The sequence below is a fragment of the Neltuma alba genome, unplaced genomic scaffold (assembly GCF_004799145.2).
Source record: "Neltuma alba isolate B1F8T4 unplaced genomic scaffold, ASM479914v2 tig00006927_pilon, whole genome shotgun sequence".
Taxonomy (NCBI): domain Eukaryota; kingdom Viridiplantae; phylum Streptophyta; class Magnoliopsida; order Fabales; family Fabaceae; genus Neltuma; species Neltuma alba.
The window spans coordinates 7,930-23,049 of record NW_021634623.1 but is presented as its reverse complement, the minus strand read 5'-3'; the positions used below and the strand labels follow the sequence as shown (position 1 = coordinate 23,049).

The following is a 15,120-nucleotide window of genomic DNA, read 5'->3' as shown; positions in this document are numbered from 1 at the left end:
AAATGAGAGAGGAGACAGAGATAAAATAACCAAAGGACATGTGGATAAGAGGGGGCCCACCAAACAAAAAAAAATAACGGAAGTTTTGAGGAGTTGACGGGACTGGAAAAATTGCTTACACTTTAACCCTGTATGATATTATAAGCTACTAAAAACATACAGATTAAATCCATAAATAACAGCCAAGAAAACAGGCCATAAACAAGATTCGTTGAAACACGGACAGCCTGCTCGTAATTGGAAGATTTATTAGTAATCCAAGCTGCAGAGTAGGATAGTTGAAAGGATAAATAGGATTGCTACAGGATTGATCACAAACAAAGACATGCCAAAAGCCCGTATTCACATGATGTGACCAAGCCAGAATTTACACAGAAGTTGAACCATGACAAATTCTCAAACAAACTCAATAGTTTCATTTTGATTTAATAAATAATACAAGTAAATACATAAGCAGCCTGTGCCTGTCTATCAAAATTTCCTGAAAAATCAATAGTTTCTCAGCTAAGTTTAGCTGTCTATTGGATTGGGGGAGAGGGAAGTGGGGAGGATTTTTCCTTAAAAGTCAGGTCGAATAGTGGAGGTTACTTTAACTGCACAGCGTAACCATAAGACTCAACGATCTTCCATGTTAACGGCCATGTAGGGATCATAACTCTGAGACACGTAATCATCATCAAGATCCTCCATAGTTTTACCAAATATAAATGCCTTTGTCCCCATTGTTGTGAAGGGTATCAACCCAAAAGCTCGTGCTGTTTTAATCTCCCTGGCGATCTTTCTTTGAGCCTTCGCACTAATGCCAGTCTACTCAATTTGAAATAAAAGAGCAGTCAGTAAGATCTCAACCTTTAACCTAAGTTATCACATTGATTTTCTGCTTAGACTCCACTTGGTAGGATGGGAAAAGGACAAAAGGAGAAGAAGGGTTCATAAGAATGGTGTTCTGATTAATGGTTTAAAAATATATTCTCCAAAACCTTTATATCACCCTTAGACAGCCAACGGACAAGCAGTGCTCTAAAGCTTACCTGGCTCCTCTTGATAATGATTCCAGCCGGTGTTAAGAAGTTTGCAAGGAATCTCACGTTCTGCACAAAACACTGACAGTAAGAACCAAACCCAGAAATAGTTTAGACAGGACAATTTTGTTCCATGATAGAAAACGAATGCAAATCACGGCTTCACTTGAGAGTGCAGCATGAATCAACTTTGACCAGAATAGCCAAAACCTAAGTTGAAAGTTTAAACGCTAGAGTCCAAATATGTCCCAATTAAATTCCATAAGTTTTACCTCACCAATCATCTCCACCTGCCCCTGCATGGTATACTAACAGAATTTCCTTACAAGTAAATGATGACTTGAAAATAAGAATACGTGGACAACTCACTGGGGAGTTACAAAGAGCACATATTTTAGAGTGAATATAACGAACCAACCTAACTGAAAGGACAATTCTACATCTTGATTAAGTCAGTGTACAATCTATCTAAATCAAAGACCTATGGAAAAGGCTGAGTTGGTATCTTCTTGTCCCAAAGTTGACGGATTGGTATACCTTACCATACTCTCAGATCACATAAATTCTGCAATTAACTCCCACCAACAGCCATGCTATTATGTTACTAGCTATTACTTTTGATATTATTACTGTGTAGACATATACGGTAATTATGCTAATGACTAATGCGCAATACTATAGTATACAGACTGGTTATTATAGAGCTTAAATAAAAGAATACTACGAAGGAACTCATTAGTGCTGACCCTGAAATCTGCTTTTCTAAGAACTTCTTCAGTGGTTACTGTGAACTCGTCATCTCTGGCAAATTTTGGTGCAGCTGGTTTTGTAAGATCAAGATCCTGCATGAAGAAATACAATGCATAGATCAGAAAACTTATTTCTTACACACTCGATACAGAATAAAACAATGGAAGAAGATTTATTTGAAAAAATGAAAGTTGTTAGCCATTTGCTACAATTTCGGGCCTGATCTATGCTAGCTCTACATATCGTGTTTTCACATACATACATATAACTTCCAGTGATTTCTAAGATTTAGCAAAAGCTTTCCTATTGCCATTTAGAAGATATCACAGTCACATTTGATGTATTTTAAACAATTTTTCATATTATAATGAAGGAAAATAAGTTTTAGCTCCTCCAAAACAAAAGAAACAAAACGAAAAGTCATGTATCAGTAACAATTAACAAAAGAACAAATTTAAGATTGTAGTTCCCATTTAGGAGTAAAAGAAGTTGTTGTTTTAGTATATAATCTTAACATAAAAAAAATAAAAGTAAAAATCACAAGTCATTGAATTAAGGCAGAAAGCAGTTGATGGTTCAATGGTCCTATCATAGTTGAACTGGAGTTTGTATTATCTTTTCATTATATATCAAAAGTATAAATACTCCTCCGATCCTTAATATAGGATCTAATTGTTGAGTTGATATTGCGCCTAAATATAAGACTCATTTCTTATATTTATCAATTTTCTCTAAATTACCCATATGGATACTTCCTTAACCATAATTAAATAGAAGAGGGAGAAAAGATATTAAGAAAAATGATTATGGTATTTTAGGAAAAGCATGTCATATTTTTTATAATTAACTACCTTATCTAACCTCTTTAATCTAATCAAGTTAGTTAAATAGGTCTTATATTAAAGACTGGAGGAGTATATATTTATGACATGTATTGTAAATGAAATTTGAAAATATAAAAACTTGTTAAAGACTTAGCACTTAACATATGAGAACAAATTTATATGAAATCAGTGTACTAGAGTTCATTAAACGTTATAAATCTCTAACAGAAACTGCCAAAATTTAGATTCAGAGAGAGACAGAGAAAGAGAGATTTATGAGTGATTCAGTGCAAAACCAACCTATTGCTGCCATTTTTCACCAGTCTGAATCTCTGGCATGTTTTTTCTAACAGATTTTCAGGGTCAACAGTACCAAATCCATGATTCAATTCACCAGTTTTCTGGTCCAACCAGCTAGTTTGATCTAATTTTCTGAACTATGCACATAAAATCATTCTCTATAAAGATTACATAACTTTCCTAGAATAACTTTTGACAGTACAAACTGGTGTTTTTCTGAATGATTCCTTTCTCTTTAATGATCCAACATATAAAATCTCTTCAGAAAACACTTTTCAAAATACTAAATTAGCCACAAATATCTCCTTTTAATATATCACTATATCGCAAATTAATTCCAAGACAAATTTACATTATGTTAGACATTATTGAAACTAGACTAGGCAAAATATAAATAATAAGTTGCCACATGGACATAAGGTGAACTCTATGTCGAATCAGGCCAAAAACAAATTATATATTGCACAGAACAAATACGAGGGATCAAAAAGAAATTATAAGCTTGAGTGAATGTAAATTAAGGCAGCAATACATACCTTAATATCATATGTCGAAGCACGCCTATAATTCGCGTCATAGCGAAAAGAATAATCATCTTGATCTACTTCCTCAATATCATATTCAAAGTATGCAGCTGCCTCCTCAAGTTTTCCATCCATTCCATCAGTTAATGTGTCAAAACCTTCATCCGGATCATTCAACATCTCAGTTCTAGAGCTTGACCTATCACGACTCCTCCCCATTCGTTCAAGCTTATCAAATAAGGCATCAGTTTTGGAATTGCCACTAGGAGTATCGCCAAATATTCGCCGCCTAAATTCCTCAACAGACTCATGAGAATTATTGTTTTGCTGGTCATTAGGTCCATTGCCTGCTCAAACATTCCACAAATTCGAAAGGATTCAGGAACAAATATTAGAAAGATAAAGGGGAAAAAAAACATTCATCGAAAAATCTCAGTTCCAGAGAGGCTTGCTTAAAGGGTATGATCTTGATTCTTCGTTGAAGTAGAGGAAGGCTTGCTCCTAATCAGTGTATAAGGAGTCAAGACAGAAGAGGGCACTCTAAACAGATTCCTTTGTTGTAGTGAACCAGAATTTATGGTAAATAGACATAACATAATTAAAGTAAACCAGAAGGATACTGACCAACAGACAAAGCACTGCAGAAAGCAAAGAATGTGGAGTAATTTTAAGTACCTATGTTCGACCATATTGAGAGACGTCTGGCAAAATGAGTCTGATGAAATTGGTGCGACAAACAGCCATTTAATGATCTGACTGCAACTCTAAAAATCGTCATTTCTTCCTGCTGCAATCAAATATTCAGAGCTATGGTTCAGGGGCAGGGGATGGTGCAGGGGGCGTGTGGGTGGGCTTGGAGCAGTTTGGTGGGAATGAAGTGGGCTTGGGCGTGTTTGATGTGTTTGAGAAGGGAAACTGGTTTCATAAAAAATGACATCCCGGGTCCTGTTTTAATGTCCAGGCATAAATAACCAAGATGATTAGTACTGTATCCCACAAACGCACAAAGCGAGCACCTGGGTTCCAATTTATTTTTGGTGTAAGGCCTCAAGTTGGGCCAGCAGGCAGAACTGAAGACCCTTAGGAAGGTGTAGTTCGGTTTCATATGAAATAAGTTTTGGAAAGGACTAGGATTATGAAGAGAAGGACTAGGAAGATAATTTAATAAATATGTGGCAGTGGAAAAAACATAAGACCAATAGTTACGTGGAACATGAGCATGAGACAAAACAACGAGCCCAGTGTCAACGATGGAATGATGTCGTCATTGGACAGCGCCATTTTTTGTGTGTGTGAACACATGATGCGATAATGAATGCCAGTGGAAGAAAGGAGTTTGTGTAAAGATCGAAATTCTCCTCCCCAATCAGATTGAAAGGAGCGAATCTTACTATTAAAGAGATTTTCAACAAGAGTGCGACAATGAACAAAAGTAGATAGAACTTTATTCTTAGTACGTAGAATTGAACGCGCATATGTGCATATACACATGTCCACACACAAAATATTGCCCAGCAATCTTTCAGCCTTCGCACGCACGTTCCCACAACAATTACACACGCAAAGATGCGTGCGCACACTTATATATATATATATATATCATATTATCCTATTTTTTTATTTCAGGAATAAATATATAAATAATCATATGAATATATATATTAAATATTGGGTTTTTGGGTAGAACACGTTTTCAACCTTTTTATTTATTACGAGCATATAAAATTACAATTGAACTTTAGCATAAGAATTCAGTAAACTTAATTTATTGAGTTCATAAGAATTTTCCTCTCAAAAAGCCATAGGTTCTGAGGTAAAAACGAATAGCCAAACTGGTGACTTTAGGACTCAAAATTTAGGATTAGCATTTTAGACTATGATAGAGCATAAGACATAGTTATTCGTAGATTCAATTACTAGCGGGACTCCTCCAGTTCTGAAGCCTAGGTTTGTTTTTTTGAGAGTGATTACTAGGTAACTCTCTTTTTACCTGCCTCGCTTGTTAGTGTGATTTATGAGTTTTGAGAATCTGACAATATTATCTTTAATTTGTTTCTAATATATCAAACAACTAGTTTACTAAATTGTCTCAAGGGACTATTTGTTACTTGAAGGAAACTTTATAATAGAAATTGTTGCATAACAGTATGATTAAAAAGATAGTTTATATATTGCTTATATGCATTGTTGGAATCCATGCTATGTAATTGGTATAATGTGAGTAAACGCGTGATAAGGTTTGTGATTGGTTGCAAACAATATAAATAGTTAATGAGTTATATTAATTAATATTTTGGGAGGAGGTTTAAGATAGGAGTTATATTTTTGTGACCACGTGGCGTGACCGCCATATGGCACTTTATGGCTGGTCCCTTCTAATGCTAGGGTAATATCCCCTCAGCTTGCAGCACTCCAATGGTTTATACTTGGGCAGCATCCCCGAGGGCAGCATGCCTTACTGAAGGAACCTATGGTCCCATGTGTGCACTATAGACCTAGCCATGGGTTTAGTCGATGGGAATAAGGAGGAGATAAGGAGGAACAAATATTATTTGATTAATGGAAAATAGCGTAAATTGTGTAACTACTTGATTAAGGAAATCCTATGTCGCTATTTCTCTTAACATGTATATTGCTACTATTTGACGTTGTGTTTTCTCATTGTTTTAAGACTATTAGTCCCACTTGGCACCTCATAGGTGGTGTGAGACTACTTCTACGAGTAGTCATCCTTCATTAGTAGTTCTGTTCAAGTTTTATGTTATTTGCCACCCAGGACACTTTTCACTCATTTTGTTTTATTATTGGTTTCGGTAATATTACACTCCTTGTTTTCATTTATGACCTTTGAGTTGGAACAATTGTTGGTTAATAGGTCGGAGGCCGTAGGATTGTATGTCATTTTGATAGCAAGTTTGCAAGACTTGAGTGTGGTTTCTAATAAGTAGATCCAATTGAGGTTATGGCCTCAGGCCTTTTTTTTGTTTAATATATATTTGTATTGGTTGTGACATACTACGAACACGTGTATTTTTATAACCATGTTAGCTAAACAGCATCCTTTTTCTAGCATGGTTAAGCACGTAACAGGTAATAGACAGAATGGCAATATCTTCCCTCTTTGAGATTATATGATTCAATTTCAATTATTGATACTCGCTTTCCTTTATAACCACGATAGTCACTATATGTAGGTTGTTTCCTTTTTCTATCATGGTTATCTTGATTTAAAGGAAAATTTTTGTTTCACTCTTTTATTACCATAGTAATAATGAATATAGTTAGTGCTAAGCTAAGTGTTGTGTTTTTAGAATATGGATGTTTCATTTTGGTATCAGAGCATGCGATTTTGTGATTTTAAAGTGTTTTGCATTGCATTTAGAATGGTGGCAATAACTGTAAACAGACATGACATTCCCTGCTCACTCCTCTTTTCTATTAGACCTCTTCTAGTTGACGTTCTAACCTTTTAGTGGGTTTCATCCTTTAGATGGGGAGGATGGATAGACCACAAAGAAACAAAATTACTGGCAATCATGTTTCCTATATGTCTGAGCAATCACAAAAGCAACTCATGTCTGGTAACAACGAGACATTCCTAGCACAGATCAAGACAGTGATCATTGAAGTTTTCGAAAAGCAGATAAAGAAGTATGAGGAAGACATGGTTGTGAGACAAAACGACAGAATGCATATTAGGGTAAATCATAGTCTAATGTTGAGGAGCCCCAAAGTGAAGGCGACTACAAAGCATAGTTGGCCTAAAGTTACTAGAGTTGAATGGAGTTACATATGCGCTGACTTATCTATTGAAGAAATCAAGGAAGCTATGTTCTCTATTCGTAAACTAGAAGGTCCGGGGCATGATGGGCTCCAAGCAATTTTCTTTTAACGATGCTAGGAGATTGTTAGAAGTAACGTTTGCAGTATTGTGAGGATAATGTGGATTGAACTAGACAAAATTAAAGAAGTAAATTAGACTCTTAACACTTTAATTCCAAAGGTGGAAAGGCAGGAGAATGTGAACCAATTGAGACTTATATCTTTGTGCAAGGTGATCTATATTAGTATGGCCAAGATCATACTCAAGAGGCTTAAGACTATTATGGCAAAAATAGTCTCCCCCTATCAAGTGAGCTTTGTTCTCAGTAAAAATATTCTTGATAATATTATTATTGTTAATGAAATGTTGCATCCCATGAGGAGGAAAAAAGACATAAAAGGGTTTATGGCAATCAAAGTAGATTTAGAGAAAGTGTATGATAGAATTAGTTGGAAGTATGTTGAAAACATACTTAAAGAACCTCAATGCCCTTCTGAGACAGTAGAAAGAATTTTGAAAAGTATTGATACAATTGAAACCAACATCCTGTGGCATGGCAATAAACTAGAAAGGTTCTAAACTACTAAAGAGCTTTGCCAAGGCAACCCTATCTCCTCGTATCTCTTTGTTCTCGGAATGGAAAAACTTACACACATGATTCAAGATAGAGAAAGAGAGAAATAATAGCAAGGAATGAGAGCAGGTTGAAGAGGCCTACTAACATCACATATGATGTTTCTTGACGATCTTGTTCTTTTTGTAAAGGTGGCTGCTAATTAGATTGATGTTATCCTTAAGTGTTTACAGGACTTTAGTAACATGTCCGGGCATAAAGTTAGTAGTAAGAAGACTTTTTTTTTCCCAAATATCAATAATCAACTGAGGAGAGAAATACGTAACAAAAGCTATTTTAAACAAGTAGAGGAGCTAGGCAAATATCTAGGAGCAAATATCTCATTTCCCAAACGAAGAAGATAGAAATATAAAGCTACAGTGGATAGGGTCAGACAAAAACTCAAGGGTTGGGAAGCTTCAGGTCTATCCTTCGTAGGAAGAGTAACATTGGTGAAATCGGTCACTAGTGTTATGACCATATACCCCATATAACATGATAGTCTGCTAAAAGGTATTACTGACGAATTAGAACGTGAACAGAAGAGGTTTATATTGGGAGATAATGAGGAGAGGAGTAAACGGCATGCAATTGCTTGGTCAAAATGTGCAAATCCAAGGAAAATAGTGGATTGGGAATCAAAGCTTTAAAAAACATGAATGAAGCCTTCTTATTCAAATTGATATGGAGATGTCAAAGTCAACCAAGTGATCTCTGGGTGTAAGTATTGAAAGGAAAATGCGGCAAATCAGAATAGGAAGAAGATAAAATGATCTTTAAAAGCAATGATTCAAGGTTATGGAAGGAGTTAGCAAGGGTGTGGGATAAATATAATGTGAAAGTCGACTGTAAACAAGAGATTGGAGAGCAAGAAAGTAATGGGGTGGAACAAATTCGATGGAACTGAGCAGATACAGGCCCTTTACAACATCAGCATATAGGTACCTGAATCGAGTAAAAGAAGTGCAAGGAGGAGAAGAGTGGAAGAAAATCTAGAAGTTTAAAGTTGCAGAGAGGGTAAGAATGTTTATACGGCTTGCAAAACATAAGAGATTAGCTAGTAGAGAAGTTACCAGGAAGTGGGATGGAAGTGAAGGAACATGTAGAATATGTAATAGGGCAACTGAATCCTTAATCCATATAATGAGAGATTACCCCTACGCGACAATGATCTAGCGACAAATACTACCATGGAAGAGGAGAATAGAATTCTTCAGTATGGATTGGGGTACATGGATGACTAGCAACTTGGTGCTCAAAACTCACAAAAAAGAAGAGGGTTTCTAGGTTGAGAAGTTTGTAGTTACGTGTTGGCATATGTGGTACTAAAGAAACCAACAAGTGCATAATCCAGATTTTGAAATGCCCCTTGATGCGAGTAAGAGAATCTCTGAGTATCTGGAAACTTATCACCATCAATGGGTTGAAGGAATAGTAGTAGGCACCATAGAAGAAGTAATGATCTCTTGGAAAGCACCTCTAGAGAACCAATGTAAATTGAACACAGATGAAATGAGCAAACACGGTGGGGGAGCTGCATGTGGAGGAGTGATAAGCGAAGACCGTGGTGAGTGGATACGGGGCTTCTCCCATCAACTAAACAATTGTGACTCAACAGAAGCTAAGGTATATAGCATCATTGAAAGACTGCAAATGTGCTAGGACCTTTGATTTAGACAGATTGAAGTGGAAGTGATGCTACTATTGTGAGTAAGGTGTTTCAAAATAATTTCATAATAGAAGGTTATAAGCACCTCCAATTGTTGATGAGTGAGATGATGAAGAAAGACTAGAACATTAGGTGGAGACATATTTTCAGAGAAGGAAATCGCTGTACTGATAAATTGGCTGAGCTTAGTCAAAAGCTTTCGAGCATTAAAAGGACTTGAATAACTCCGCCAACTAAAGTTCCGAACATTTTGGAACAAGATAGACTGGGTCATTGCGTCACTTGTAGGATTAGAAAGTAGCAGTGTTGTATGGGCTTAGCTCCTTTCCTTTACCCAATTTTTTTTTTTAAATCCAATGATAACCAATACTAAAATAAAGATAAGAAATACATTTCAAATCTAAAAAGTACGGTATCCCAATGCTCCCTTCGCTTCATTTAGTTAGAAATTTTGGAGAGGGAAAACCAATTTTGCCCTCATATTTTTTGTTAAAAAATAAAAATATATATTCTAAAATTAATTATGTTTTACAAATATATTATTTTATTAACTAAAATATATATTAAAGTTGGTAAATGAACCATAGCCTAAAAGAGAATGAAGATTTGGTTTTTACAAAAAAAAAATTTGTTAATTAGATTGCTTAAAATATATTATTATATTAATTAGAATAAAAAATTGATGTGCCAATTTTTTAATATACATATTGATATAACAAGATTGAATTTTTATTAAAGTATGTAATTTTATTTAAGATGTAAATTAATATCTAAATAAAAATGTAAACTATTCCTCTTGACATAATTAACTAATTTGAGTGTATTAATTATGTTATTTAAATTAGTTAATATAATATGTTTTTCTAAAACACCTTAAATATCTTTATTAATTTCCTTTCTCTTTTTCCCCTACTTAATTATTGTTAGAGGAATATTAACATAGTTAATTTTAAAAAAATTGATAAACATGTGAAATATGTCTTATATATAGTACCAATATCAACTTTTCAATTAGATTATTAAGTATCAGAAGAAGAATAATAATAAATAAAGATAAAATGGTAATTTGATTATTACTACCTCTCTCTCTCTCAGCCCTAAGGGAACCAAACAAACAAGGTAACCCTTCAAACCAAACATGTTGCGGATTCCTGCAACCATCAAGCTCTTGGCCGATGCACATTTTGTATGAGGGCTTATGCAACCAGCAACAACTTCCTCATAGTACCGGGCTTCATATCAACAAAAATGGAAGAATAAAACGAATAGGATTTGAATTCTCTCCACAACCCTTCCCATCCTCTTTTCCTCCTCTACTCTCTTTTTCTCTTCACAACCATTAGATCAAACAAATCTAAATTCCACTGGTTCAGATTCAACATCTTATAAAAATAATATTATTAAAATAAATAAATAAATAAATTTAAACTGTTAAAATATGATCCGTACAGATCACAACTGTAATAAAAAAAATTGAAAAAATTTGTTCTATAATAATAGTCTGTAGCCATGAGCTGTTTAGATTAGATTTTACCAGTTTAAATTTATTTATCTATTTTTATAATAATACTTTTTTTTTATAAAATGTTATAAAATATTAAATATGGACCATTGGAGTTTTGATCCAATAGTTGTGAAGGGAAAAGGAGGGCAGTGGAGGGAAAGAGGATTGGAAGTGTAGTTGAGAGAATCCAAGTCCAAACAAATATGGATCAAATTTCAAAATAGTTTGATCAAAGTTTGAACCATTCACGAAAAAGAAAGAAAAAACAATGCTAAGAAATCGTGAGAAATATAGGAAGAAAAAACACACAGATGAAGGAGAAAATTAGAATGAGAAACTGAGAGAGAAGAGAGATAAGAGGGTAAGCATGCCAACCTTGCCTTTGTGGAAACCCAGTCAACGGCGACAAGAAGATGGAGAACGAGATGGGGAGGGGAGACTCGAAACATCTAGGGGCGATGTGTATCAAATATGGGCCGAACTGACAACTTTGGGGTTGAGAAAATGGGCCTAAACTTCACAATTTTAAACCTGGATCGAGCCATTCTCTGTAGTTGGATCCCATAGTTTCTCTTGGTGTCTTCAATAGTTCAGTTGAATTCCCTTTGTGGTATAAAAATTTAGATGAGCTTGGTTATAAAACCACGGTATATCTCCAGGAGTGTTTACAAATTATTTACTAATGATGCCATGAGTTATAAACTGATGGCTCTTTACAAATTAGACTAATTTTTGTTGGTCAGTTTAGTTGAGTTTCAAATGCAGCAAGCTAGGTGAAGTAATATTTTTTCCACCAAAAAAATATTTACTTGTTTTTCTGTTAAAAAAGCTCGGAGTAATATTTGGACAATTAATTTTTTATTTTATCCTATTTTAGTTAATGTTTATTTCTATTATTTTTAAAGTAATTTTAATAAAATGAATCGTTAAGATATTCTGTTTTATTATTTTTAAAAACGTGATAAGTTAGAATATTATCATTCTAAATAATCCGGGTCTGTATAAATACGTGCCATTGAATATGAGAAGATTCTGAGAGTTGATTATTTATTTTTTTATAATTTAATAAACATTAATTACAAGGACAATGTGGATGTTTGTGTATATGTCTAAAAATAATAAATCAATAATGATAAATCTACGACTTAACTCTTTTTGAAATTAATTCGTTAGCATCAAAAAAATGATAGTTGACTTATTAAATCTATTTTAAATTAATTTTTTTCAACTTTATCAACAAAAATTCTAGATGATCAGAGTGCTTAAATAAAAACTTTCGAAAAAAAATCTATATCTTAACCCATTTTAAAAATAATAGATCATTATGCTATAATTAGATCACAAATTTTTATATTCATCCCAGAGAAAAAAGAGAAGGATGAAAAGTTTATAGGGATTTATTCATATCAAAAGTTTATGGGGATGGCATGCAATATAAGAATTTGGGCTCGCCCTACGATTATAGAGACGCCGTCTCTATATATTAGGAGTGGGTAGATAGACTTAAGACTATGATGGACATAGGAGTTGGTAGAATGAAAGCACTATTATGCAGTAAGGTACATAAATTAGAAATGAAGTGAAAGGAAAATTAGGGTTTGATTATGGTGCCTAACTTTTGCTTTCTTTGAATTTATGGGGCAGAGTTATGTGTCAAAGTCAAACTGCTATGAGTGTGGGTATTTATTTTTACGTTTATGTATGAGAATCCGTCCTAATTGATTAATTTTACTTTGTTCTCATGGAAGTCCTTTGTGCAGTTGGGCATATAATATTTTTTTTAAGAAAAATACAAAGCATATGAGGCAAATAATTAATATAAATTATTTAATTAACAACATAATGATCTATTATATGTGTGTGTGTATCATACTTGTGAGTATTTTTACATGCAAAGTAAAAGTATGTGTGAGGATAATAATAGATTTTGTCCAGTTGAGTTTATGACTTATAAGGTTATGAATTTGAATTTCGCTATGAATATAAGGGTTATAGATGCCGTTGACATAGTTTATCTAACCATTTCTTTTGCTTAAGTAAACGACATAATAAAGTACTTTCCATATCGGTTATTTAGTGTAATGGACTTGGAAAGTAAACTTCCCACATCATTTATCTCATCAAAACGATGTGGGAAGTTCAACTTTTGACATCAGTTTTCTTAGTAGCCGAGGTGTAAAAAGCATTTTACTGCGTTGCTTGCCAATCAACAAGGTAGTAAGTTTAACCCTTTTTTTTTAAAAAAAAAATATCTTCTACTTTATAGACATCCTCCCTTCAAATAATCAATACAATCAGAATCTAGAAACCAGCAACCAGCGATAGATGATAGAGTAAACTAATAAAAACATGCAATTTCATTTCAAAATCAATAACAATGTACTTCTCTAGTACTAAATATAAAATTCATTTTGTAGTATAATTTAAATTACAAAAAAAATTTTATATTTAGAACCGGAGAAGTAATTTGTAAACATAAGTTAAAGAAATTAACATAACCTAAACCTAATCCAACAATTAAATAACTATGCTATGTAATTGTAAACATTCTGAGTTAAAGAAACCGATCATATCATCAATATATTCCAACATATCTTTGATCAACCATTTATTTTCCTAAATTAATTCATTGACTCAAGTATAGTCCTGTAACAAATTCTCCCTTATTCGATTGATGTCGTCCATATCATATGCTATTTTATTATCAAATGCCTTCAAATTCAAATGAACAAATTAACCACTTTTGATCAATCGAGCCATTTCATGCAAATATAAATTCTGTTTGAATTTCGTGGGCCATTAATATTTTCAACATTGTCAACCAGAATAAGAACAAAAAATAAAAAGCCAGATGAAAATCAAGTTGGAATTTTATAGCGTATAGCTTAGATAAGGTTTATAATTAATGAAAAACCTAACTCCCAACTACATGCAGGCCCTTAATTCATATAGCTCTTTTTCCCGAGGGACTGTGTATATATATAGAGCACACGAATGGTTATCAACCATCACAGTACACCTCCCTTCTTCGTAAGCAACTCATCAAATGGCTTCCAAATTGCCCTTTCTTCTTCTTGCTTTCTTTGCTGTTTCACTCCTTATCACCTCGAAGGTAACAGCTAGGGACTTGTCTGAGTCTTCCTCTAATCATGGTGAGTTTGAGGGTACTTTTTTGGCAAACTCCCATAATCACTTTTTTTTTTTTTTAAAAAAAAAGCTGTTTTGATGATCCTTACCTCATACGATGCCAAAATCACTTAATAAATTTCAAGTAAATACATTGTATATTCACTTTTAATGTTCATAGTCAAGATTTATATTTTTCTTCCTCTAGACTATATATATATATATATATATATATATGTTGTTACAGCACTATACACAGCTTTTTGCCATGTCCACTTATTTTGCTACGTGCAATAACATGGTATGGCTTCATAAAACATGTCGCTTTTCCAAAGATTTAGTTTATATTCAAGGAAAAGTCCACTATGAAAAAACTTTTACAGTATTTGTTCTAACCATGTAAGTGTTTCTTCAATTTATATTTATTATATGCAGCTAAGGTACCTGAGGTAGAGACAATGAAACATGGAGAGGTAGATGATGCCAAATACGTTTATGGAGGTTACCCAGGAAGTGGTGGGTATTATGGCGGTGGTTATCCTGGTCATGGTGGTTATGGTGGTGGCTATCCTGGCCGTGGCGGCTACGGAGGTGGTTACCCTGGACGTGGCGGCTATGGTGGTGGCTATGGGGGAGGATATTGCCGATATGGATGCTGTGGCGGATGGTACGGAGGAATCTGTAGAAGATGCTGTTATTATGGTGAAGCTGTGGATGCGCAACTAGATACTGAAACCCATTACTAAGACATAGAACTGTGTTACTATTAAAGTATGTGTTTTTACGTTTATGTTGAGACCATTAGGTGCATCTGCTTGGGCTTCATGCTCTCCTTGGGAATGGAGTTTCACGGGTCACGTCAAAGTTTAATGAGTGTGTTATCTTGGTAAAGTATTTTAGTAGTGTTTGTGTAATATCTATGAGAGATTGCTTTTAGCAATCAAAAATGAAAGATATGATAATAA

At 34.0% G+C, this 15,120-nt stretch overlaps 2 protein-coding genes across 2 annotated transcripts; one reads left to right on the top strand and one right to left on the bottom strand.

Annotated features, from left to right (window-relative positions):
• Nucleotides 1-366: 366 nt before the first annotated feature.
• LOC114751448 (uncharacterized) lies at nucleotides 367-4,250 on the bottom strand. The gene is made up of 5 exons (XM_028940123.1): nucleotides 4,096-4,250; nucleotides 3,433-3,767; nucleotides 1,769-1,864; nucleotides 1,032-1,091; nucleotides 367-807 (listed from the first exon to the last, which is right to left on the bottom strand). Exons 1-5 carry the CDS (start codon nucleotides 4,196-4,198, stop codon nucleotides 616-618), a joined length of 786 nt encoding a protein of 261 aa, XP_028795956.1. The 5' UTR covers nucleotides 4,199-4,250; the 3' UTR covers nucleotides 367-615.
• Nucleotides 4,251-14,075: 9,825 nt separating this feature from the next.
• LOC114751445 (glycine-rich cell wall structural protein-like) lies at nucleotides 14,076-14,901 on the top strand. Its single transcript, XM_028940120.1, has 2 exons — nucleotides 14,076-14,181; nucleotides 14,591-14,901. The coding sequence occupies exons 1-2, from the start codon at nucleotides 14,076-14,078 to the stop codon at nucleotides 14,899-14,901; spliced, it is 417 nt and encodes a 138-aa protein (XP_028795953.1).
• Nucleotides 14,902-15,120: the final 219 nt, after the last annotated feature.

Coding starts and splice junctions, on each gene's coding strand:
- LOC114751448 (XM_028940123.1), bottom strand. CDS start 4,198: ATGACGATTTTTAGAGTTGCAGTCAGATCATTAAATGGCTGTTTGTCG. Junction 1,865..3,432: donor CTTCGACATATGATATTAAG/GTATGTATTGCT, acceptor TTCTTCATGCAG/GATCTTGATCTTACAAAACC. Junction 1,092..1,768: donor TTAGAAAAGCAGATTTCAGG/GTCAGCACTAAT, acceptor TGTTTTGTGCAG/AACGTGAGATTCCTTGCAAA.
- LOC114751445 (XM_028940120.1), top strand. CDS start 14,076: ATGGCTTCCAAATTGCCCTTTCTTCTTCTTGCTTTCTTTGCTGTTTCA. Junction 14,182..14,590: donor TGAGTCTTCCTCTAATCATG/GTGAGTTTGAGG, acceptor TATTATATGCAG/CTAAGGTACCTGAGGTAGAG.